The 23,059-nt window shown below is 51.5% G+C and overlaps 2 protein-coding genes across 2 annotated transcripts in view; both read left to right on the plus strand.

Moving 5' to 3' along the window:
• Positions 1-9,370, plus strand: part of TTC12 (tetratricopeptide repeat domain 12) — a 32,783-nt gene extending 23,413 nt beyond the window's left edge. Inside the window, exons 17-21 of the mRNA XM_019510790.1 lie at positions 664-732; positions 1,530-1,631; positions 3,218-3,317; positions 5,976-6,201; positions 7,547-9,370. Coding sequence (XP_019366335.1) covers positions 664-732; positions 1,530-1,631; positions 3,218-3,317; positions 5,976-6,201; positions 7,547-7,622 — 573 coding nt within the window. The 3' untranslated portion in view covers positions 7,623-9,370. The remainder of the gene's footprint in view (positions 1-663; positions 733-1,529; positions 1,632-3,217; positions 3,318-5,975; positions 6,202-7,546) is intronic.
• Positions 9,371-14,041: 4,671 nt separating this feature from the next.
• Positions 14,042-23,059, plus strand: part of LOC109291521 (mucin-5AC-like) — a 14,816-nt gene continuing 5,798 nt past the window's right edge. The window contains exons 1-4 of the mRNA XM_019508544.1: positions 14,042-14,516; positions 16,901-20,897; positions 21,371-21,610; positions 22,248-22,479. Coding sequence (XP_019364089.1) covers positions 14,459-14,516; positions 16,901-20,897; positions 21,371-21,610; positions 22,248-22,479 — 4,527 coding nt within the window. The 5' untranslated portion in view covers positions 14,042-14,458. The remainder of the gene's footprint in view (positions 14,517-16,900; positions 20,898-21,370; positions 21,611-22,247; positions 22,480-23,059) is intronic.

Consider the following 23,059-nt stretch of genomic DNA (forward strand, 5'->3'; position numbering starts at 1 on the left):
CTGCAGAGCATTTAAATAGGGAAGGAGGCTGGTGGGGGCTGAGGGAAGTTGCTACATTCATGCTATCATGGGATATTGAGGGTTTTGTGGTCTGCACTGGAGAGAAAGCTTACTCACACTCAGGGTCAGAAATCCATCTTGGATGGCTCTTGCAGTGCAGGCAGGAAGGTTTCTGAGCTTGGAGGCATGCTGGTACTTGGTCACTTGACACCCTCATCCCTTCAGGCTCTTACAAGCAACCCCTCACTAATGTATGTGATAGCTTTACAGAGCCAAGAGGGACAAAGGGAAGGGAACTCAGGAATCCTTTCTCCTTGTTTTCTTTTTTTTCAAGCATTTACGTGTAATGTGCCTTTTACCTGACTAGAGGAAATCCAAGTGGTGCATGTTAACCCCATTCCATGAATGAAACAGTCTGTTTACTTCCTGATCTCAAATGTATTCATGATGGTAAGGGGAAAGCCTGATCTCAAACTCTCTGAAACTAAACAAGCCCTACAGATGAAAGAGAACATTTTTTTGGTGACCTTCCTGCCATTTGTGCCTTTGAAAGTCTCCCTCAGAAGCTTTCCTGAAGTGCAGCTGTCTCTTTAACACCATTTTAATGCAAGTTTAATTGTGTTCTGTTTGGACCTGAATGTCTACTGCTGCTTTTCATTTCAGGGGTCTGCTGTGGATATTGGCAAGAAATGCTTGTCTCTGCTTAGCAGCAAAGCTGGAAGGATTGTGACAGTAAGTGGGTCCCTCTAAACATTCAGATGCTTTACAAATGGGATCGTGACCTAGATGAGGATGGAGTCATTCTGTTTGCAGAGCTCTGTTCCTGATTACATGTTCACATGCAAGGGGCGCTTAGTGTTCATGAAGTTTTGTTGCCAGGATGGTCTGTTAAAACTCTTTGGAAGACCAGGAACTGAATCCAGAAGCAAAGAAGCAGCAGCAGCAGCCGGAGAATTTCAGAGCTGGGGCCTTTTTCAGCTCTTCTCTGTAAATGATTCTGAAGGGGCTGTGTCATCATCTGGATGTGTGTCTAAATCCCATAGACATCAACCCTTCCAAGACATGCTGGTAGGAGCAGATGTGGTCCCAGCTGGGAGTTATCTCTGCTCTGGCTGAGCCCCATTCAGTGATTTCATTCACTGCTCCTCTGAATCAGTGGTAGTTGTGCTCGGCTAGTTTTTACTGGAAATTTCTTCCCATAAGCTAAGCTGCAGGGAACTGTGCTGAGTAGCTGTCATCTTGGATTCGCTGCTCCCTAGGCTGAGACAATAAGGTCATGTTGAGCTGGGTCTCTATTACATGTGAAACAGAGTGCCATTCTAAAGCTATTATGCTGTAACTACACGTGTGTAAGGATATACATATTTTTTCCTGCCACTTTAATGACTACTTTCACCATATCTAGCCTCCTACTACAGCAAAAGAATGAAATTACACTTAAAATAAAGAAACAGAGGGCAAGCAATGGAATCACTTCTCTCCAGGAGAAGAGCCATTACCTTGGTTTTTTTCTCTCTCTCTTCGTTAAGAGAGCCACTGGAATTCTAAGTCGTGTCCTGTCCACCTGTCCATCAGCAGTTGATGAGGCAGTCAGAGGAGGCGTGGTGAAGAAAATGATGACATTCCTGAAGGTAATTGACTTGCCTTATTCCCTGGGTTCAGGCTTTTCCCCAGGACTGTAATAGTCACACCCAGTTTTTCACTACCTAGTCCATCCTTTCTCTGCAAATTGAACAATGTTGGGGGTTCCCAGTAAGTGAGCTTAACCAGGACATTGCTTTTTTATAATGTTATGTCTCCTGTTCAGCAGATGAGTTTAGATCATTAATTGAATTTCCACAAAGAAGCGTCTGAAATAACAGACTCTGCTTTTGCCAAAGCTATAGGTTTTTTGAAAAAAAAATTTGTGAGGCTGTTAATCTCTTTCCTTTCAAGTCCTTTCTTTAGATTCACTTTTATGGTGATACTGTTGAATTGTGGCCAGGTTTAACAAGGGGCCACCTGGAGTTGCTGCTGGTCTGTTTAGTGCATGCAGTTAGTTCCTGCAAAAACATTTGTACTCTTTACATTCATGTTCCTTCTCTTTTTTCCCCAGTGTTTGACTTCCTCACCTGTTGTTTCATGTCTTTAGCTAAGACTCCAGTCCTTCAACTGTTTCTTTGTATGTCAGATGCCTGTGTTCACACACAGCTCCTCTGCTTGCAATGGGGCCATCTGCAACCACAGGAGTCCACCATGACAGATCAAGTTGCAGAACAGGCCCACAGTTAGGATCCTAATCTCAAACCCTGTGGCAGGGCAGTAAGAACCTGGTCATCAGCTCTTCAGTGATTGTTGGATCAAGACATGGAGCAATTGAACATATAACGTTATATATCTATATAGATATATAGATAGATATATAGATATCCAGTTAATATTCAGCACAGGAACATCCTGACCCAAGGGACTGATCAAATAATAATCGTGGTCCAGTGCAGTAACACCAGGCAGAGCTTTTTGTAACTTGTCCTGCAACGCTAGAAGGAATTCCATGGGGTTGAAATGAGTTTGATGCCAGAGCCTTGGTAGTTTGAAGTCTGCACATGTGTTCTGTCTAGGAGAGGATGATTGCTGCTTGTCTTGCAGATGTGTTCTCAGGTGCTGTTTAATGCTGTCCATGTGTTGTACAAGCCCAAAGCCCTTCATAGCATGCGTCAGTAGTGGGCTGGTGCCTCAGTGGCAGGTACATTAGTTTTTCACCTCTGTAATGATTTAGTCTTGTAACATGCACAGTTGAACAAGCCAGTTTTCTGCATGGAAGTGCTAAGGAAGTGGTCTATTCCATCCCTTCACTCTAGTAAATCTTGCCCTTTGATAGATTGATTCCCTCATCAGGTATTCAATTTTGATAATGTCCTTTTGATATAAACTTGCTTGGCAGATTTATTCCTGTGGCTGTCCTATTAAAGGTCAGAAGATTATAGCAGGAGAGTGTGAGTCACTGAAAGTCTGTGTCTGAGCACAGTTATGAGCTAATATGTTTAAAGAGAGCAGAGATTGTATATTTCAGCACCCATTAGAAGAGTCTCAATTTGGTATTCATGCCCAGACATAAAACATCTATAAACACCCTCTGGCACCTGAGATTTTCTCTGTTCTGCTGAGAGTTGAGATATGTGAACTGTAAATTTATGTGCTTGCTTGTTTATTTGTTTTAATCTTAACTAAAATCCAGGCTGGTGGACAGATCACATGCAGCTACGCTATAAAGACACTTGCAGTCTGTACCAAAAGCAGCAACCAGGCTCGGGAGGAAGTGATGAAGTCAGATAAAAGTAAGTGACAGCTTGGCTAGCCTCCGACTGAATGGAGAGGGTTAACCTAGTACTTACCTTTCCCAAACTGTCTCAGCCTCTCTAGAATGGAGCTGAACATTGATTCTGTCCAATTCCCCCAGGGATCCAGGCATGTTTACAGAACAATGTGCCATTTCACCTCCTGGCCTCATACTTAATTAGCCTTTCAGCTGTGTGCAGGTGGAAATATATGCATTAGATAATGAGCAGGGATTATGGAAGCTACATTTAGTAGAGGGAGCACATTTGTTATGCAGATTTCCAGCCTTGGAGAAATTTGTTTAACAATATTTCCTTACAATTAGTTGAGTTAGTGGGAAATCAGGAGTGGCTGAAGAGTCTCAAATAAGGCACGTATAACCAGTATTTAGACATCTGAACAAGTGGTCTGACTTCCAGAGGAGCGAGCATCTATAAATCTTTGCAACTTCATGTTGAAAGTTTGGCATGAATTAGAGAGTGAGCGGTGATATCGCCAGCTGGCAGTCCCTTTGCAAGTGTGTGGCATGTCTTCATCCCTCCTCTTCTTTAGGTCATATGCACCTTGTCTAGATGTCTTTATTGTCCCTTGGCTACCTGTCAAGCTGAATGTCTCCTCTTCAAATATTACTGTAATATTTCCCTGCCCTGTTGCCTCTGCATGAGGTGAACTCCTGTCAGGTTTTTTCCCGAGAAGAATGCTGCTGGTTACATGCATGTAGTAGTCATCATTCTTGCATTTCAAAAGCACTGAGCAAAAGAAGACAGGCATTAGTTCCGATATATATATAGAGAGAGAGAGAGAGAGAGAGAGAGAGAGACTGAAGTTGAAAGAGAAGGAGAGACTTGCCTGAGATCACAAACCCAGTGAGTAGCAGATATGCAAATAGAACCTGAATCTCCCAGTGCTTTATCCACTGCACCTGACTGGAACCACCAGCTGTTCTTAGTCTTGCAACCTCCAGTCCAGACCTCAGTGAAATTTTCTTTGCTGGGCCCTGTGGTTTAAACAGCTTCCCCTAGGCACTGTGCAGCCCTTGTCACAGGGCTGCGTTAGTTTTTGCTCAGGACAGGCTGAATGCAGATCATGCTGACTGTTTCATCCCCAAGTCGGTGCTATTCTATTTCTTCTATTCAGCTGAGTAATAGGATACAGCAAGGTGCAGGGCAAGTGTGAGATGATGAGACAAGAGGAAAGCATCATAATAAAGTTGGAGTTTATTTGGAAATGAATCCTACATCCCACAGGGCACAAGGTGATGAGCTGGGTACTAGTCTTGTCAGACCTTTCACTCAGAAAGTCTTGCTAGCCAGGTGTGATGCAGTCCAGGGGAGAATGCAGTAGAGTCCAAAGGAGCTTGAACCCAATGGACGGTAGCTCATTAAAAACCACTTGCAGCCTTTTCTTCCCTTTGTACGCACCATGTGAGTGCTGCTAATTGGCGTTGTGCGTAGATGGAGCCTTTGCTTCTCTCTGTCGTTAACAGTGCTGTAATGTGGTTCTTTCCCACCAGGCTTTGGGTGTTCAGCTCTTGAAAAGTCGCTTTCTGATGCTGTCATCTCAGTTTGCTGGCTCAGACAGTGCTTCGCTGCTGAGAGCCCTTTTGGGTCAAGCTATGGTTCTCTGACATTAAGCTGCATTCCAACTGGGCCAGCAAGTTCAGGCTTTGAAACGATCATTATCAGTGCCACTGCTGTGGTCTGCAGCAGCCCTGCTTCTCCGAAGCTGCTGTGACAGCAGGAGGAAAGAAAGAGAGAGCATGATGTGATTAGGGGGAACAGAAGGGATGATGTGCAGAAATCAGAGCAGACATGTTCAGCCCCTGGGGAAAGGTTCTGCACATGCAAACATGATTGTTTTTAAAGCGGCCTTGCCAGCTACTTCGTGGTTTCTCTGGCTTGAGAGATGCTGCCACTATTTGCAATAGCCATGCAGTCCTTTACAGGATTGTGGGTCAAGCACTGTGCTCGTGTGTATTGGTGTAGCATCATTAAAGTCAGCCCTGCTGATTTATGCCGGCTGAGGATCTGACTCTGTTTCAATAGTCCTACCTCTGTGGCATTTCCATCTTTACAAGGCCGCCTGCTCAATGCAGTACTTTGTGATCAGCAAGCTGCAAGAACACAGTGAAAGCAGGATGCTCAGGGCACAGGATAGGGAAACTTCTTCCGCAGTTTTCACGCGTCTCCTGCCATCACGCTCAGTGGCATTCATTCTTGGCATGGATGTGGCACCTGAGCTGGAGCTGGAGGAGTGGAGACTGATGAGTGCACCTGTTCCTCTGCCTTGTGGCCTTCCTGAGCTATGGTGGGAGAGCACACTCCTGTATGGTCTGGTGTTAGTAACATTCCCTGAAATGGGCATGGTGGGGGATTTGCTCCGTCTTCTCCCAGAGCCCAGGTACACATGGTTAGTCGCATGCATGCGGCCTGTGAGCCCTCCCAACACCGCCCTGGTTGTGTTTAGCTTTCCCTTTAGTTTCCATTCTCTTCTCTCTGTTCTGAGAGCTGAATTGCTGCCACTCTCCCCATGGGATTGGGGTGTCACCATGTGTCCTGACTTGCTGACAGGAAGCACTTTCTGTCAGCTGGCTGGGACCCATCCTTTTCTGACTTTCTGTAACAGCCTCTCTTATTTGTTCTTGTCACTTCTCCCAGACTTCAGTGTGCTGTTGCAGCTGCTGGCATCAGAGAACGAGCTGATTGTGGGCAATGCTGCCTTCTGCCTCAGCCAGTGCCTTGACGTGCCTGGAGCTGCCTCGTCCTTGCTGAACTCCAACATCGTGTTGGTGTTATTGAAGCTCGCCGGTGGGGATGCCAGGAAAACCGCGGTGCAAGAGAATGCTGCGGTGGCCCTTGGGAAGCTCTGTACTGCTGAGCCAAGGTATTTTGGGCTGCTCATTACTCCTGGGGCCCTTCCAGCCTGTGCTGCATGGTACCAAACAGAATCACTGTGGCACCAGAGTTCATGAGCCTCCTACTAGTTGCTGAGGTTTAATCCTCTTAGCAAAGGCCACTGGGAAAGATAGGGGACCTGGTAGCATGGAGCCAGAGTAAGCAAAGCTGTGCTGCCCTCTCAGAGCCATGTAGGTGCTGTGGGAGGGACATGGTTTGTATGAATGCCCTCAGAAGTATCCATGACCTTGCTCCAGCTGGGATTCTCATCAGGGATCGTCCCTGACCCATATTGGAGCATTCTCTGTCTCTGCCCAGAGGGGAGGCCACATCTTTCTCCTATGTCTCATTTTCCCATTTCTTAGGAGGGGAGGGGTTGTTTCCGTATTCCCCTGTTGTCTAGGTGCTGACCAACTCTCTGAAAGCTTTTCTGTTGTGGGGACTGTTCCCAGCTCTAGGATACTCTTCTTGCTAGCAGCCCATCTCATGAATCCAGTGGGGGAGTTGGGACCGCAGGTTCTGGGTCCTCACAAGCACAGGGAACCTGAAGGTTCAAGCTCCAGAGTTGCCTTGGTCCCAAGGAGCCTGAGAAAGTCCATGCACATTGCCAAACCAGGCAGCAGTGGCATTCTGCATTGTTCATTGTGGGTGTGCTCAGGCTGCTTTCCGGGAATCATTTTACATTGCTCTACCAAGTTGCTTGTGTTGAAAGAATGGAGGGAGGAATGAAAGAGCAGACCAAAGCATAGAGGTCACAGAAATGACCTGAAAGCACAACACCAATGTAAGTGTCCAGAAAGAACATCCCAGCTGCTGCCTGCCAAGAAGCTGATGGGTCCTAGCAGGCTGCAGATCAGCCATTAGTTACTGAAGGCACAGCAGCCTAGACACAGGAGAGAAGCACAGGCATTCTCCATGCCTGCTGGGCTGCTGAATAGGGAGTGTGAGGATAATATGCAGGCTTCAAAGGACTGAACACTTCACCCCTACTGGTCAGACCGACTTCCCAAAGCAGTCGCTCACAGCAGGGAATGTTTATTGCAGGTCCCGCTCGAGTGGAGAAGGGAGAGAGCTCATTCTGCTCCTCTTGCTAATGTTAGACATCTGCCATGCTAGATTAAGCTGTTTGGACTTGGTGTGAAATACCTCTCTGCTTAGTGCTCTTCTCTCCCCTCTGCAAACCAAGGAGCTGTCATAACTGCGCAAGGCCTCTCTGCTTCTTCGTGCAGGGAATCTCTTGCATTTGACATCAGCTGTTTCTGACAGCTTGCAAGGGAAGCTTGGACTGTCAGTCCCATGCCATCACCCCACATTGCTTGTTGTTGTTGTTACAGGCACATTCTTCAGCTGCGAGAGCTCAACGGGATGGCAGTTCTCAGCTCCTCCATGAAACACGTGCAAGGGCTTTAGAAGTCCTGAGGTGGGCACAAATACAGGTCCTCGTTTTCATTTTCTTGTTCGTGTTGGTCTTTATTTCCTTAACAAAAAGTCATCCAAAGAGAGCAAGCAGACTTTCAGTCCCTCCCCAAAGTGCTTGATGAAACAGTAACAGATCCCCAGGAAATGAAGTTTTGCTAATAACCTAGGTACCAACAGAAGAACAAAGCAGCTTTTTAGAGTTTAAGTTCTCTGGGGTCCTACAAATTACAGTGCTTTTTCCTATAGGTTAATTCCTTGCCACCACAGCAGCTGTCACACCAGGTTTAGATGTGTGGCCCAGTCAGGGCAGTTTCCAGTCTGACAGTGGCCAATACTAGATGCTTCAAAAGAAAGGGCAAGAGCCCCCTTTGTGGACATCTATGGAAGAAGTTGCCCCTGGGGGAAACAGCTCCCCCAGGTGCTGTGAATTGATGGTTCAACTATGCCCTGAAGCAGGAGGGATTATCTCCCTGTATCATTTATTTTAAACATACATAAACTAACTGTAAATGCTCTCACTAGCTGCCTAAATGTCATCCTTTGTTTTAATTGTGCTAAGCTCTCCGTCTCACTGCAGTTTGGTGGCAGTGAGGTTCACAGGTTAATTATCAGCTGTGCAGAAGCATAGTTCTGGGTGCCAGTAGTTAAGCCTGCAGTCTTTCACTTTCATCAAATGTCATTTTGTTCTTGTCTTCTGAGACCGACTAAATAGGGGTACAACTGACCTTCAGCATTCACCATTTCATTTACTTCTCTCACATCCCCTTCTTGTTCATCTCTTCTTTAAAACCCTCTGCCCCAATCATCTACTTCAGATTTAAAATATGATAGTGCAAATGGCACATGCTGCTTTTGTGATTATTTCCTAGTGAGGTTGGCCTTGGATTAACACAATGCCAAGTGCTACCCTAGCAAACCAGCCACTGGCCTTGACTCCATACTGAATCAAAGTACAGTGCCCAGCCATTTCTAAATCAGGGACTGAAGTGAGTCCTGTTTTGTAAAAGGACATTAAAACCGTGTTGCTAAGAGGTTTTTCTAAAGCAGTGGTGGGATCTGCCATAACCCTGCATGCTGCACTGCTGAAGTAGACTGGCAGCTGTAAAAGAAAAAAAAAAAGACAAGCTGTAGTGCCCAGATGAGGCAGTGGGGATGCTAATTGTGTGTGAGATGCTTTGGGAAAACTTTACTAGGGCAGATCACATTTGGCATCGGTGATGTCTGATTTAAAGGCAGCTGTAGCAGTGAAGGCAAAGCAGTGAGAGACAAGCCCTTGGAGAAATGGATGTGAGCATACACACAGCACTGCAGGGTGGAAGCTAGACAAGGGCAGAATCAGGCCGTAGATTTGCCGCACAGTTAGTGTTCAACTTGTGAAACAGTAAATGCCTAATGTATATGTAAAACAGCTCAGGACCCTCTTGCTTGATTTTTAAATAGACTCTTCCCTTTCTCCCTCCTTGACACTTCGAGATGGCTATTATGTATGTAATCTCTTCCTCTAAGAGTCATGGCTGTCAAATTACATATCATTATCTTCTCTTTGGAGTAGCAGCTGAGTACTCTAATCTTTTCCCATTTTAGAGGAAGGAAGTGCCTCTGCACCTGGGGTTTCTTCTTTTGTGGATGGCTATTGTATGGGCAATATTCTCTAGTTCTCTTTAATCCCCTGCCCTCCAAATCAGCCTGCTTTTGACATGTGGGATGTTCATTAAATAAACTTTTGATGCTCACTTGTGGTTTCTGTTCAGCGTCCAAGTGGCTTCCTGAAAAGCTCCCTCCGAATTCAACAAAGGAAAGAGCACGACATGTTGGGTTTGCAACAGCAACTGCCGGGGCAGGATGACATTCAGAGCTGAGTAATGGGTACACAGAGAGAGCTCCCTAAAATCTTGGGCTGGGATTTTAAAGGAGCCCCCCAGAAGTTTAGGTGGGTGCCCAAATCTCACTGAAAGTCAAATGGTTGGGTACCTAATTCCATTTAGTTCTTCTGCCCTTCCCATTCTTGACCTAGAGAAGTACATCAGTAATGATTCCAGCTTATGGATCTGTTTCTACCTCCCCCCGTGGAGTAGGTGTAAGGAGGCCAGTGTGCCTTTATCACCTGAAGGAGCCAGTATGAAAAGTTTTATAACACTGTGCAAACAAGCAGAGAGAGCTGGCCTGTTCCCCACCCCAGTTTGCTGCCTTGAGATGGGGAATCTGCCCCTTGGCTCTTCCGCCACTTCTTTTGCAAGTGTAGACAGCGAAATGTCCCTGGCAAATGGAGCTGTCTGCTGTGGGATTTTTACATAGATATTAGATATTGGGGTCAGAAGGGACCTCAGTAGGTCATCGAGTTCGACCCCCAGCCCTGGGCAGGACTTGTAAGAGCGCAGTGCCTTCCACCCCTCTGCGCTGGGGAGGGTCACATAACCTTTGTGTTCTGTGGTTTTCTAACCTCCCCGTCTCTTCATCCTACCATCTAGTGCCATAAAATGAACATGTTGCAGCCCTGCTTTTGCAGAGCTCTGAAGCTGGAGCAGGGAATCAGTGTGTTGTCTGGGGCAGTGCTGACTCCAGCACATGCTCCACTGTGCATGTTCCAAGCTCTTTCGCACGCTGAGCCCAAAGCTTCCCCTGTCATTTCTCCAGAGACCCTCCATGCTCTCCTGCCCTGCCCAGGTCTGTTCTCTAGGCCACTTAGAGCTTGTTAAACTGATGGAAAGGACAGAGGTGAGTGAGACATTGCTTTTATCCAGCACCTTTTGTGGCCTGAGTAGTCCCTGGGAGTGCAGCAGCAGCTACTGATCTTGCTGTATGAAAGCCAAGAGACCGGAGAGCAAATCAGGGAGGTAGCTTAACTCGAGAGGCTGAGTGTGGCTTATGATAAGTTCCTATTTCTGTACTGAAATAGGAACCATCTGTGGGGAAGTTAACACAGATGGTTGCTGCGGCTTTCTCTGCTGCAGCAACTGTTCATGGTCTCTGACCTGAACGCAAGGCACTTGTTTCAGCACCTGTGTCATTGTGCTGGAGAGGTCAGCACCACTGCAGGTGCTGAGATGCGTTTGTACTCCTTATACGCCAGCAGGGGCAGCCTGGCATAGATCATCCCAACCCCAGAGTTCCTGCATTGTTCACTACGGAAGGTGGTGCTAACGCTTCTAATCAGATGGTAAATGACGAACGGTGTGTGTGTGGCAGGGCTGCCTGCACTGATAGATAGCAAACATAGGTGAATGTTTCCTTTTGGGTAATGATTTGGGAGGTGAGGCCAGAAGTGAGAAGTGAAGAGGAACAAGTGATGTGAAATCAGGGCCGAGGCTGGAGTAACTTTGTGGATCTCTGCTGCTTTCTACCAGCTGAGGATCTCTGACCTGGCAACAGCAAGCACACATTACTGCTGTGTTGGTCCCCGCTCACTTCCTCCCTGGTTACCAAGAAGCTGAAAGTCAGCGTTCAAAGTGAGGCAGAAGAAGGAGCAGACACGGCTTGCTGGATGCCATGATCACAGAGATGCATGGAGGGCATGGGGTGTGCATAAACTCCACGTTCTCGAAAGCCCCCAAGTGACTTGGGCACCTGCATCCCTTTGGTCTGTCTGCCTGGGAGCTGATGGGGGGCCTGGCCCTGGGTTCCAGTGTGGTAATTCATGACTGTGTGTGGGAGCTGGCCCACAGGAAGGCTGCAGCCAGCAGCATGTGGGGTTGCTCCTTTAGCTTGAGTGGCAGAGGAGCATGTGCTTAGTACTGGCACCCTATCTTTAGTGTCCGCTGAAGATTGTGTTGATAATTCTTGCCTGCCAAATTACAGCCTGGCACAGGTTCAGTTACACCTCAGCTGATGCCGTGCTGCAGTGTGGTCTCTCCTGTCCTGCACTGATCCCTAACACCTTCCGCCTGGGTAACATTTTGCAGCACAGGCTAGGTGCCCAGGTAAACTATACACAAGGAAGACCAAGAAGTGCACTGGCTGGGGCAATATATGGAGCGGATCGTGGGGAGTCCGGAGCCTGCCAGAAGATTTTAATGGGGAAGTCACCTTGATGCATTTCTGCTTTTGGTGTTGCCTAGAGGTCCCAGCTGAGATAGGGGCACCTTTGCGCTTGGTACAGCACAAGCAAAGAGGCAGTTTCCACTCCAAAGAGTTGACAGTGCTGGGCAGGGAGAGAGGCAAAGCGACAACCAATTTATACATCGGGGGCATGGCTTGACTAAGCGCAGAACCCAGATCTCCAGACGGTCTTTCCACATGTTGCTGAGCTCTCATGAAACCTGCTGGCTTGTTCCTGGGCTTTTGATTTGTAACAGGGGGCTGCCAGACAACTGGATGTCTGTTCGCTGATCTCCAAAGCCAGAAGTTTTAGCACCGGAATAAAATACGAGAGTGAGGGCCACAGGCTCTGGCAAGCAGCCGGAAAGCAATTTCCTTGAAAGCTGCACTATGTGGGCAGTGCAGGGGCAGAAAATGGCTTACTGTCACCCCCCCCCCCACGTCCCCCTTTTCTCCTGAGCCAGCAGCCACCTCCTTGATGTCTCCTTCCAGGACTCATGAAGTTTCATGGCACGTGGCCTGCCCGTAGGGAAGCAGCATCGCAATCCCGATGCCTGTTGCTGCACCGTTCTGCTTCCCTGTGCTCAGCCCTTGGTCTTGTGCAGTTACGCTGGGGCTGGCACAATCTTTTTCACTCCAAAGTGCTCAGCCCCGTGGGCCGCTCCGGTCTTGGCCAGATGCAGCTGCCACCATACAGGTAGTATCGGGAGTACGGGGTTTGTTGACCCAGGATAGAGCACTTGGAGGAAAAGAGAGGCTTGCAGCTGTGACTGCTACCCAACAAATAACCCTTTGGTGCCTACTCATGCCGCTGGGGAATATAAGTGATTTTGGTGTCTGGCTCTGCAGCCTTCCTGCTTGTCCATCCCCATCTTGATCCCGTCATGGTGAAACATCAGTGCAGGCAGCTCTGAACAGGGAGGAGTTAATTCATCTTTCTGGCAGCCTCCTTCGCACGGTGAGTCAGCACTACTCTCTGCCAGGTGAATTCAGCTCCGGTGAAGACTCCTGTTTGACAGGCCTGGAGCAAAGCCCTGCATTAACCCCAGGTTGTGATACAGGAGAGCAGGCGCCACCGCTCAGGTGCCCTGAGCTGATGCTGCTGATATCATGGCAGCCTTAACCAGGCCAAAGCAGCCACGGCCTGACCCTGGAAGCCACGTGTGCACGGCGTTGCTCTGTGGCACTTGCACCACTGATAAGCTTCGCCCTGAATTGCAAAGCAGAGGGCTGATTCCAGCCCCTTTGGTGTAGGCAGGCGACGATGGCGTGATTCCTCTGCAGGCACTTGTTAAAAGCCACGGTGAGACTGTGTGGGTTTTTTTGTTTTTTTTTAAACAAATACAACCTTTTCAGATTTCATTAGGACACTCTCCTAATCCGCCTACATTCTGCTAGATAAGAGCTTAAACTCCTCTGCCCAAGAGGTTTATTTTTTTCCATCTGATATTTCAAATCATATTAAGCAAACGTGTTGGGTGTAATCAAGCATTGCTTTGCAGTTTTCTTTTGCCGGCAGAAGACGGGTTGGCTACAGTTGTCGGCTGAGCAGCCGTCAGCTACTTGAGTGCTTCTGAAGCGAAGGTGAATGCAATTGTTCTTTTGCATTTATATTTAACCGGATGAATTGTAACATCTAGTGCCATTTGGCCACAAAGCTTGAAAACGCCTGCCTAGCATTTGAATAATGGAGACCTGTAGCACCTGCATGACGGGGGTTAAGCCTGACTCTCCCCCTTTCTCAGAGAAATTCAAGCGCTGAACAAGTCCTGCTGTAACCCTTAGAAATCCTTCCCTCCTAAGGGAGAAACTTACCCTCTATAGGTCTCTGTTCTGTGTTGGGGTGGACGGAAATGATGACAGCTCGTCTCCCCTTAAACAACCTCTATCTTTCTGGCAGCTTCTGATTTCAATCGTAGTAGGCAGGGGCTAAATCTGAGACAAGGCTCTGATTAAGATGTTAGCACTAGTCAATGCTAACTATGGCACATGCTGGAGGGATTAAAACCAGGCCAACTGACAGACTTCAGAAGCGGGTAGTCCCTGGGGGTTGTCACCGATTCCTGATTCAGGGTGTTTCTGCCTGGCTGTAGCTAATGCTATTCACTGCTTTCTCCAATGATTTGGTAATAAATAGAAAATCACCGCTGATAAAATTTGCACCTGGTCTTGTGGGGGTGAATGATGAGGGTAAAGTAGTGCTGTGGGGGGATCCAGACCAGCCGGGGAGCCGAGCTTATTCCAGAATAGGCATTTCACTACAGCCACGTGCAGTTGTCTGTTTAGGAGCCAGGCGTGCAGGCTGGAGGGGACGGGGCAAGGCTGGGGGGGATAGCATCCTGAGCAGCCTACTTGTCTACTCCCAGTGGGAGCTCTTATTGAGCTGTGGCAAGAAGGGGCAGTGATTTTTACCGTGGCATCGTGCACTGGGGAGGCCAGCACAAGCGTCCTGCCCGCATTGAAAAATTAGGGTGTAGAAAAGAGCCCCAAAAACCAACTGGAAGAGCCTCGTGCTTGCCTCTGAAGAAGCTCAGACAGAGGAAATGACAGGCTTCTTCTCCCCATTGACCTCCCCAGCTGTCTTCATTACCAATCAATATGTTCCAGTTGGTGCGGGCTAGACTGGGACAGGTTTTTGGCTGCTCCCTGGCCTGAGCGGTTATAAAGTAACCCAATACCCTGCCCTTTCAGAACAACTGCCCATCCCTAAGAGGCAGCAGGACTGTCTTAGCTGGCTGCTACCTCTCAGAGCAATTTGTCTCTACACCCAAGTCCACAGCTTGTTTCAGAAGATGCAGGAGAAATTCCCCGTTTTCCTTCTAATTGCGGCTGGGCTGCTGGGTCTGTCAGGTGAGTGACTCCTTCGGGTCTAGCTCCTCCTGCTCCCGTGGTAAAGCTTAGCAAGAGGGAAAGCCCTGGTAGGTGGCTTGGCCTCATCTGGCAGCCATGGGAAGGAAGGAGCAGCTCCACTTGCTCCCATGTTCCCAAAGGCTCAGTCTGTATTACATGCGAGGCTGACCTGTCATTAGCACGACGTGGGAACTAACTTAACTGCCTGAGCTCATTGGAAGTGCTGATGTGGGGACAGATAAGCACATGGGGATCCAGAAGATCTCCCACTCGGCCACGTAACCGAGGGGAGGGCAGCTGCGTCGGGTGCCACCTTTTGGGGGAGGTGGGTCCCCCAGGTGCCCAGTCACGGAGCTGCCTGGCTACCCCTGTGCTTCCACTGAATTTATAATTGTTGTATTTCCCTCCCTACCCGGAGCATTTCTCATGTCCATGAGTACCTGCAGCAAAGCTTCTGTTCAAATCCCTGGTTCAGCAAAGCACTGAGCAAAGTTTGATTGTTGCCATGTCCCCTTGAGCCCCAGTTGCACAGGCTGAAAGCAAAGTGCGTGCGTCGATGCCTTCGTCAGCTGGAGCTGAAGGGCGAAGGGGGCGTCCTCCCCATATTGCACAGCCACAGCCCAAAATGCATGCTGGCCCCCGTGACTGATTTCGTATGCACCAGTCTCTGATACAAGGCTGCAGCATATTCTTAAAACCCTCCCTGTTGCATTCCCTTAAACTCCCCGCGGCTGACAGCTGCAATATCTGTTCACCAAAGTCACTGCTGAGAGGTGCAGTCTTGCCTCGTCCCAGGGCATAATCAGAATGGGTTTGACCTCAAGTGCCAGCTTCGCTTTTTGTCCCGAAGCAAAGCAGGGCAGAGAGGACTGACTTGAAAACATTGCTGCCTGACCCCTGCCTTGCCTTTTGGAAGCCGGAGTTTAGTTGGTGCCGAAACACCTTTTAGCTTTACTCACCTGCGTTTGCTGCCAGGAGCCTACAGTAAAAGGCTTAATGTGTTTTCCTTCCAGCCAAGTTTCACATTTTAGTCACTGGCTTGGAAATTGCAATTGGGAATGTTCACTGCAGAGTGTGAGGAGGGGGAGAAGAGAAAACGTGTTCAAAAAACAACGGCCCTTTCAACCCCAGGGCTCCTCCCGACACAATGAAGTGTCTATTCTTGGGTCCGAGAGGAGGTCCAGCATGCCCAGCCTGCTCTGCGCCCCTCCAGCAACACCAAACAGCTTTCATCCTGTTTTAATCTGTCCTGAGCCACAAATTATACCTATGTAGCATGGGAGTGAGCAACCAGAGGGCACTGGTGAATCTAGACCTGATACAAGAGCCGGGAACTCGCTCTTTAGGAAGATGGTTTTTAATCCATGTCAGTTCTTAAGAGGGGGATGTATGTTTTAGATGCACCAGTACACAGCACCTCTCTCATCTTGCAAACTGGGGACCTTCTTGCTGGAAAATGCTTGGTCCGGGCAGCTAAGTCAAGGGTGGAATCAACCTCCTTATGTCTTACTCCTTTGCCTGATGCAGGGATAGAGCCCTGCTGAGCTCACCAGCGGGATATACCAGCCTGTAGGAAGTTTTGTGACCCTGGGACAGGCTGAAGTTAGTGCCCAGTTCTCCCAAGTGGGTTTGCTCTTGCCCCCTTGTTTTGTCTTGTTTATGTTGTGGCCCTAAGCACATGTTGGGGGCCACAAACCAGTTCCTTGCCTATGTCAGTCGGGCCCAGTATCAGTGCACGCAGCTGAGGCTGCAGTCATCTATTAGCACCATTGGGAAGAGCTGAAGGCCCTTTCTGAACCCTCAGCCAAAGCACAGCTAGTCGGATGGGTACAGGTTGTCCGATTGCCCTGCACCAGCCGCTCCTGGGCATGAAGGCTGTGCCAGTGACCTGGCTGGGCTTCATCTCGCTTGTGTGCATTCATCTCGCTTTGCTGTAAGGGAGCTGTTGCATCTGTAGAAGCTGTAACCTCAGGCTGGACTCGCCCAACGCCTTGCATCATCTGGTACTCCACATGCAAAATTGGTGCTAAAGGGTGAGCCAGGCTATTTCACACCCATGTTGCACTGCCTTGATAGATGACTGGAGGGGTAGGCAGTGGAGGCTGGCACTTAATGTGGCAGTGGTAGCAGCTGGTAGAAGGGATGGCATTAGGCTGTACCTGCCTGTCCTTCCTGGAGTTGCTTGCTGTCGCTGCCCATGGCGAGCCACCCCTGCGAGCTGGTGAACGTGTGTTTACTAGAAAAGAAACAGGGCTTTTTCTGTTTATTAGGTGCCTCCAGAAATGAACTCCAGGTCAGTGAGCGATTAGGCCAGAGCTTTCTTGGAGGACTCCAAGCGAGAGCTCAGAGCAGCCCAGTGACCAGTGCAGTGTTTTCCGTTGCAGAAGACGACCCCGCGGAGGTGACCTTTCCATTTCAGACTCTCGCAGCTGACCCTGCCCATGGAGCCGCAGCCAACTTCAATGCTGCGCGTGCAGAGATAGCTGAGAAAGGCACTGACCAGCTCCTGGAAGAGTCAAGCAGAAACTCTGATGGGTCTGAACAGTTGCAGTCGGAAGGAGCCATGTTAAATGCCCAGACCTCTGGCTTTTTCACCAGCGTAAGCACTCCTGTCCTAAGGCAGAAAACAGAGTCCTGGGTTGTGCAGGATCCAAATGAGCCACTTCTAGGGAAAGCAGCAAGAAGGGAAAATGCTCCTGCATCCAGACCCGGCACGGCAAGTGCAAGCATGGTGCAGTCCCGCCCCAGCGGACCTCGGGCACCTCAGCCCCTCCGCTCTGCCGTTGCAGGCTCCGTGCCCCCGGAGGGGATCCAGGAGACAGCAGTGCTGAGTGCCAGGGCTTCCCCCGTGACTCGAGCTGTTGATTCCCACATGCTTATCCAAAGCCCAAAGGAGCCGTCAGTGCCTGCTGTCAATGCCACGCCGGCTCTTGCAGGGCTGGGAGGGGATCGGTTCCCTGCACTGGGCCCTTCTCGCGACAGGCTGGGAGAGAGCAGTCCACAGGTCCGGCTCGACCTGGCTAGTGTGACTCCAGGTCTGGGTGCCAGGGTCACACCTGTGGCCTTCTTGCAAAAGCCAGTGTCTGGAGGACTTGCCAGGATCGTTTCCAGGGCGAAGCAGCTGGCACTTGTGGGGCTTTCCCCTCCAAAGAGAGCAACGACTGAGAGTCAGACCACCCTGCCCGCCACATCTGAGCTGAGCACCCCGGGGAGCCCAGATGGCTTGTCTGCACTTCTGGCACCCCTGCCGCAGGATGCTCCCCCTTCTTTCATCCCAGCCCCTCCAGAAGCGCCAGCTCTGCAGGCCTCGTCGCAGTCCTTGCACAAGCTCCGCAGCAGAGCCGATGAGCCCCGGCTGACTTCGGTGACCTGGTCTGTCCCTCTTGGTGAATTAGGTCTTTCCACGGCAGGCAGGGAGAGCCGGGTAGAGCGCCCAACCTTGGCTCTGCCACGTGGCATCGACCGTCAGGCAAGTGCCCGTGGCCCTGAACCAGCCAGGTTTCCCGAGACCAGCAAGGCTGCAGCTGATCGACCATCTCCATTAACCCAGCCACAGGCCCGTGCACTGCCATCCCAGCCAGCTGTTGCGGGACGAGCAGGGACATCACCTGCATCCCCGGGCCAGGGGCAGCTGAGCTCAGCCACCCTTGTACCCGCGGGGTCCCCACCTCTGAATAGCACCGATTCCCCTCGGCTGCCGGGCACCGCTGCTCCAGCTCACACAGGGCTTCCTGCACCCCGTCTGTCCACTTCCACAGCCCCTGGGCTCGTGCTGCTCAGAGATCCTGAAGAGACGGCAAAGTCCCTGGCGCAGGGGCTGCTCAATAACTCTGGTGTCACCACCACCAGGAACCTGAGTGCTTTCCTTGCCGAGCCCCTGCTGCTCCCCGCGTCAGCTCAGTATCTGCCTTTCCTGGTCAGGAGCGCTGATGACGTGCTGTGTTTGCACCCCATGCCGAACGCCCCTCCGTTGACAGCAGACCTCAATGCCACCCTCCAGGAAGTCCTGCCGTCATCCACTGTGCTGCTCTCTTCTGCGTTAGACCCCGCCAGTTTAAAACAGCTGAGTCCTTCCAGCATCATTGTGGTGCAGCCTCTGTTTGTCCTTCTGCCCGCGGATAAGCCAGCACCGTCCATCCTACCTGCTTCTGCTGAAGAAGAAAGGCTGGCAACTGCTTTTTCATTCACCAGCCAGCAAGACCGGGGACTGGCTACTCCCTCAAGCGGTCATGGGATCCTGAACGAAGCCAGTTCCTCTTCGTCCACGAGTGAGGCTCCTGGAGCTGCGGCCGCCCTCTCCCCTGCTCCTGACCAGCTGCAGAGGCAAGCTGCTTCTCCAGCAGCGCTTGCTGCTTTCTCAGCTTCAACAAGAGCCGTTAGCCTGTTTGGATCCCAAGCCTCCACATCCAAGCACGTGCCGTATCCACTGGGGGAGCTCGGCATGACAGCACCGCCATCCCGGCCTGAGAACCAGCCCGAAGGGGCCACATTACCTGCTGCCCCCACCCCAGGGGGGAATGAGACCAGCTCACTTGTACCAAGGGGAGCGTTTGCAGAGCACCTTAGTGTGGCCCCTCCAGCACTGAGTCTGCCCACCCTGCATGGCCCCCAAATGTCCACCGAAACGCTGCCTGTAGCTGCAAATCTGAGCTCTCCCACCATTATCTCTCTGCTGCCAGCAAAGGGATTTTCTGGTTCTCCAACATCCGCTCCCCATACCGAATCCAGGGGCACAGGGTGGCTTCAGCTTATTTCAAGGCTAACACCGCAAAGTAGACACCCTCTTTTCGGCTCGGTGACCACGTCCGCCCTTGATAAGGGACATTTGGCGTCCTCGGTGGGAAGCACGAACTTCCTGCCCGAGGTGCACACCAGCCTCATGCCTTTGCAGTCCACTGAGTCACTTGGAAAGCCTCCGTCGCAAACTGAATCCATACCCAGCCCTGCGCTGGCATCCTCAGCGCTGTCTGCTGGAAGCAACCACACAGATTTAGCAGCGGGCAACGATACCCTATCAGAAGAGGTCACTGCACGCCATGCAGCAACGCTGACACTTGCAGCTTCCACGAAAGCTGACCTCTCCAAGCCCACTGGATTTCTTCCCATCCCACCCAACCCATTCAGAACAACAGAGAAACCAGCCTTAGCATCAGGGCCTGCTTCATTTTCCACTGAGAGACAAACAAAAGCAACCATTTCTGGGAAGCCCCTTGGCACCAGTATGCAGACACCGAGGCAGTCCAGGTCTTCTGCAGGGATGTCTTTATATGCGTCTACAAGCGTCCCCAGCTCCTCCACCCGGAAATCCAGCCTCGCCGGCCTGGAGGCAGCTGGTGGTTTGTCCCCTCTAGTAAACTTAGGAGAAGAGGCCAAGCCCACAGAGAGCATTGCAGTAATAGGCAGTGCAAGAAGAGAAGGAAGCAAGGAGCTCTTGGGAACCACCATCTCTCTACCAGCTGCACCCAGCCCTGAGACACAGCTGTCAACCACAGTCATCCTTGGTCTTAAGCCTGTCCCAGCGTCAGCCCGGCCACCTCTGTCTGCAAGACCAACAACCCTTCAACAGGACGGTGAATTAGCATCAGGCAGTGTGCATCCTCTCTCCTCAAGGTCTCCATTTGCAGTTATTAATGATCAGGTGACTACTTTTCTGATGAGCAGGACAGCATCTCTCCCTGTGACTTCAAGCAGCAGGTCTGACCTGCTGCCTGCTGTTACCACCTCCAATGAGGCTAGGACGGCATCGCCATCCCCTGGGGAGGCACGTGGCAGATCCGTCACGGAGGGTGGCGTGACAGCTGCCCAGCTGCCGGCTCAGGCCCCGGTGTCACTGTTGCCACAGCTGCCATCCGGCCAGCCAAGTCGCCTTCCAGAGAGGGCATCTTTGGAAGAGACTGGGAAGCTGCTTGGCCATTTTGATCTCAGCACTGGGCTCGCCCAGGCCACGGCTTCTGCTACCACAGTCGGGACCAGAGCTTTTGTTGCAACACAACCGGCTTTCACCTCCGACAAACTCATCGAGAAGACTGTGAGCCAGTTTTCTGTCTCAAATGCAGCGGTGTCATATAGCTTGGAGACTCTTCCAGCCACAGACCTGTCCCAATTCCAGCCCACCTCCGAGAGCCTTTCTGATCCCTCTGAAGTCCCAATGGTCTTCACTTCAGAGACGAGTCATCTGCTGGATGTCACCGGCCCGGAGTCCTTTGAGAGGCCTGCCTTGCACACACAGGCAGAGCAGGTGGCTAGAATAAGCGACGTGACTGAGGACACTGCGGGGGACTGGGGGACTGCTCCAACGTGGCTGGAAGCTGAGCCCGTGGCACTGGAGAGCCGGGCACGGCAGCGGAGCGCGGGGCAGCTGGAGGATGCTCTTCTGGATGGGTAATTATCACGGGGAGTTGCTCTGACGTGTTCATGCCTCATGCTCAGGGGTCTGACACCAAAGGCATTTACTTGGGGAAGCTGCAGGGTGCGTAGTCCCTGCCTGCCTTCCCCCTTGAGCCCCTGAGCTGTTGCACCTGCATTTCAGGTTGCTTTTCAGACCTCCTGTGTTATGTCCCATGTCTCGCTGTGAGAGCCCAGGGGACTAGCAGCTTGGGTGAGCCAGTGGAGAAAGCAGTGTCTGATGCAGCGTGACCCATCCCCGCCGCTGTGCTCCCCAGGGGCTGTCGGCTCAGGAGACAAGAGGCGACATTTCGGGAGCTGCAGGGATGTGGGTCACAGAGCGAAGTTAAAAGTGGCCGAGGCTCCCAACAGGATTAGGGAGGCCGCGTGCCAGGCTCTTTGCTGCTTGTTCTGATCAGGGGAGCCTGGGAGGGGTCCGAGTCTCTCCGTTCCTCCCTCTCCCCCTCCAGCTTTGCGGTCGTGTCTGACAACACCTGCGGCTCTGGGAACTACACTGCCCGGATGAGCCTGCGTCCGGCTGCAGAAACCGCCCCGGGGGCCCACGTGCTGCTGTCTTCCCCGGAGACTTTCCTGGCTGTCATCGCTCTGCAGAGCAACGGCAGCCACCCTGTGCTGAGGATCCGAGCGTGCTGCGTGACGCCCACCAGCAGGACCCCCGGCCCGGAGGCCGCGTGCTGTTTCTTCCCCGGGTCAGGCTCGGCTGGTGCTGGGAACGGGCTGGGGGGTTGCATGATTCCTCCGAAGTCCACTTGCTGCTGCAGGGAGGCTGTGACCCCGAGCCATGCCATGCCCTGGGAACTGGGGCTGTGCTCCTGGCTCTTCCTCTGGGCCATTCGCAGTACAGCTAATGGGATCCCCAGCAGCAGGGAGGACAAGCCCAAGGCAGCAGAGGAGCCTTCTCCCATTGCTCTGCAGCAGTGAGAGATTCTCCCTCTTGCCTTGGCCTGGCTGTGTCTGCGTAAGCAAACAGACCCCTTTCCTTTCTGCTGTGTTGCACACGATCAGGCTCCCAGCAAACTCTGTTCCTCCAGGTCTTGGGGAACAAGCAGAAGGGCTGGAGCCCGGCTCTGCCACCGGCTGCCTGGGTGGCCTTGGATGCCTTACCCTGTCTGCACCTTGGGGATTTAGGTGCCCTCATCTCTCGGCCTGTGACCTGGCCCGTATTGCATGGCGAGGGGCTGATGACTGACTGCGACAGTGCATGGGATGCTTTCAGTGCCGTGGGCACTCAGCACCATTGTTCTGTGATCTGGACAGTGCGCGTCCTGCTAGCTGCCCACACTGGGGGCCTGCTAACACCCCGGGGCTTTTGGCTTCCTTCTGCAGAGCTGGCTTCGAGGCTGGGAAACCCCATGGGGTGGCAGCAGCTGGGAGTGAAACCACCTTCCCCATCCCCACCAGGGTGCCGTTCGACTGCAGGCACATTCAGTCGCTCCACGGCGGCCAGTCCAGGGCTGCCAGCTTCACCATCCAGCTATTCCAGATGCTGAACCACTCTGTGGTGTATCTACACTGCGAGCTTAACGTCTGCCTGAGCAGCAGCCCTGGCTGTGAGCAGGTACGTGACTCCCCCACAGCACCAGGGAGGGGAGTGGTGGGCTGCGAGGGTGTGATATGGTTTCATAGTTTCATAGTAGGTCGGGTCAGAAGGGATCTGAGCAGATCATCGAGTCCGACCCCTGCCATGGCAGGAAAGAGTACTGGGGTCAAACGACCCCCGCAAGGTGATTGTCAAGCATTGTCTTAAAGCCCCCCAGGGTAGGAGCCAGCACCATTTCGCTTGGAAGTTGGTTCCAGATCCTAGGCGCCCTGACCGTGAAGTCGCGCCTCCTGATATCTAGCCTAAATCTCCCCTCTGCCAGCTTGTGACCATTATTCCTGGTCACTCCTGGCAGTGCTCAGGGGAACAGGGACTCCCCCAATGCCTGCTGGTCCCCTCTGACTAGTTTGTAACAGGCCACTAGATCCCCCTCAGCCTTCTCTGGTGGAGGCTGAACAGGTTCAGGTCCCATCGCCTCTCCTCGTAAGGCCTGCCCTGCTGCCCTGACCATGCGAGTGGCCTCCTCTAGACCCTCTCCATGTTGTCCACATCCCTCTTGAAGTGCGGCGCCCAGAACTGGACGCAGTACTCCAGCTGC

The sequence above is a fragment of the Gavialis gangeticus genome, unplaced genomic scaffold (assembly GCF_001723915.1).
Source record: "Gavialis gangeticus isolate Ggan-Ray unplaced genomic scaffold, GavGan_comp1, whole genome shotgun sequence".
Lineage (NCBI taxonomy): Eukaryota > Metazoa > Chordata > Crocodylia > Gavialidae > Gavialis > Gavialis gangeticus.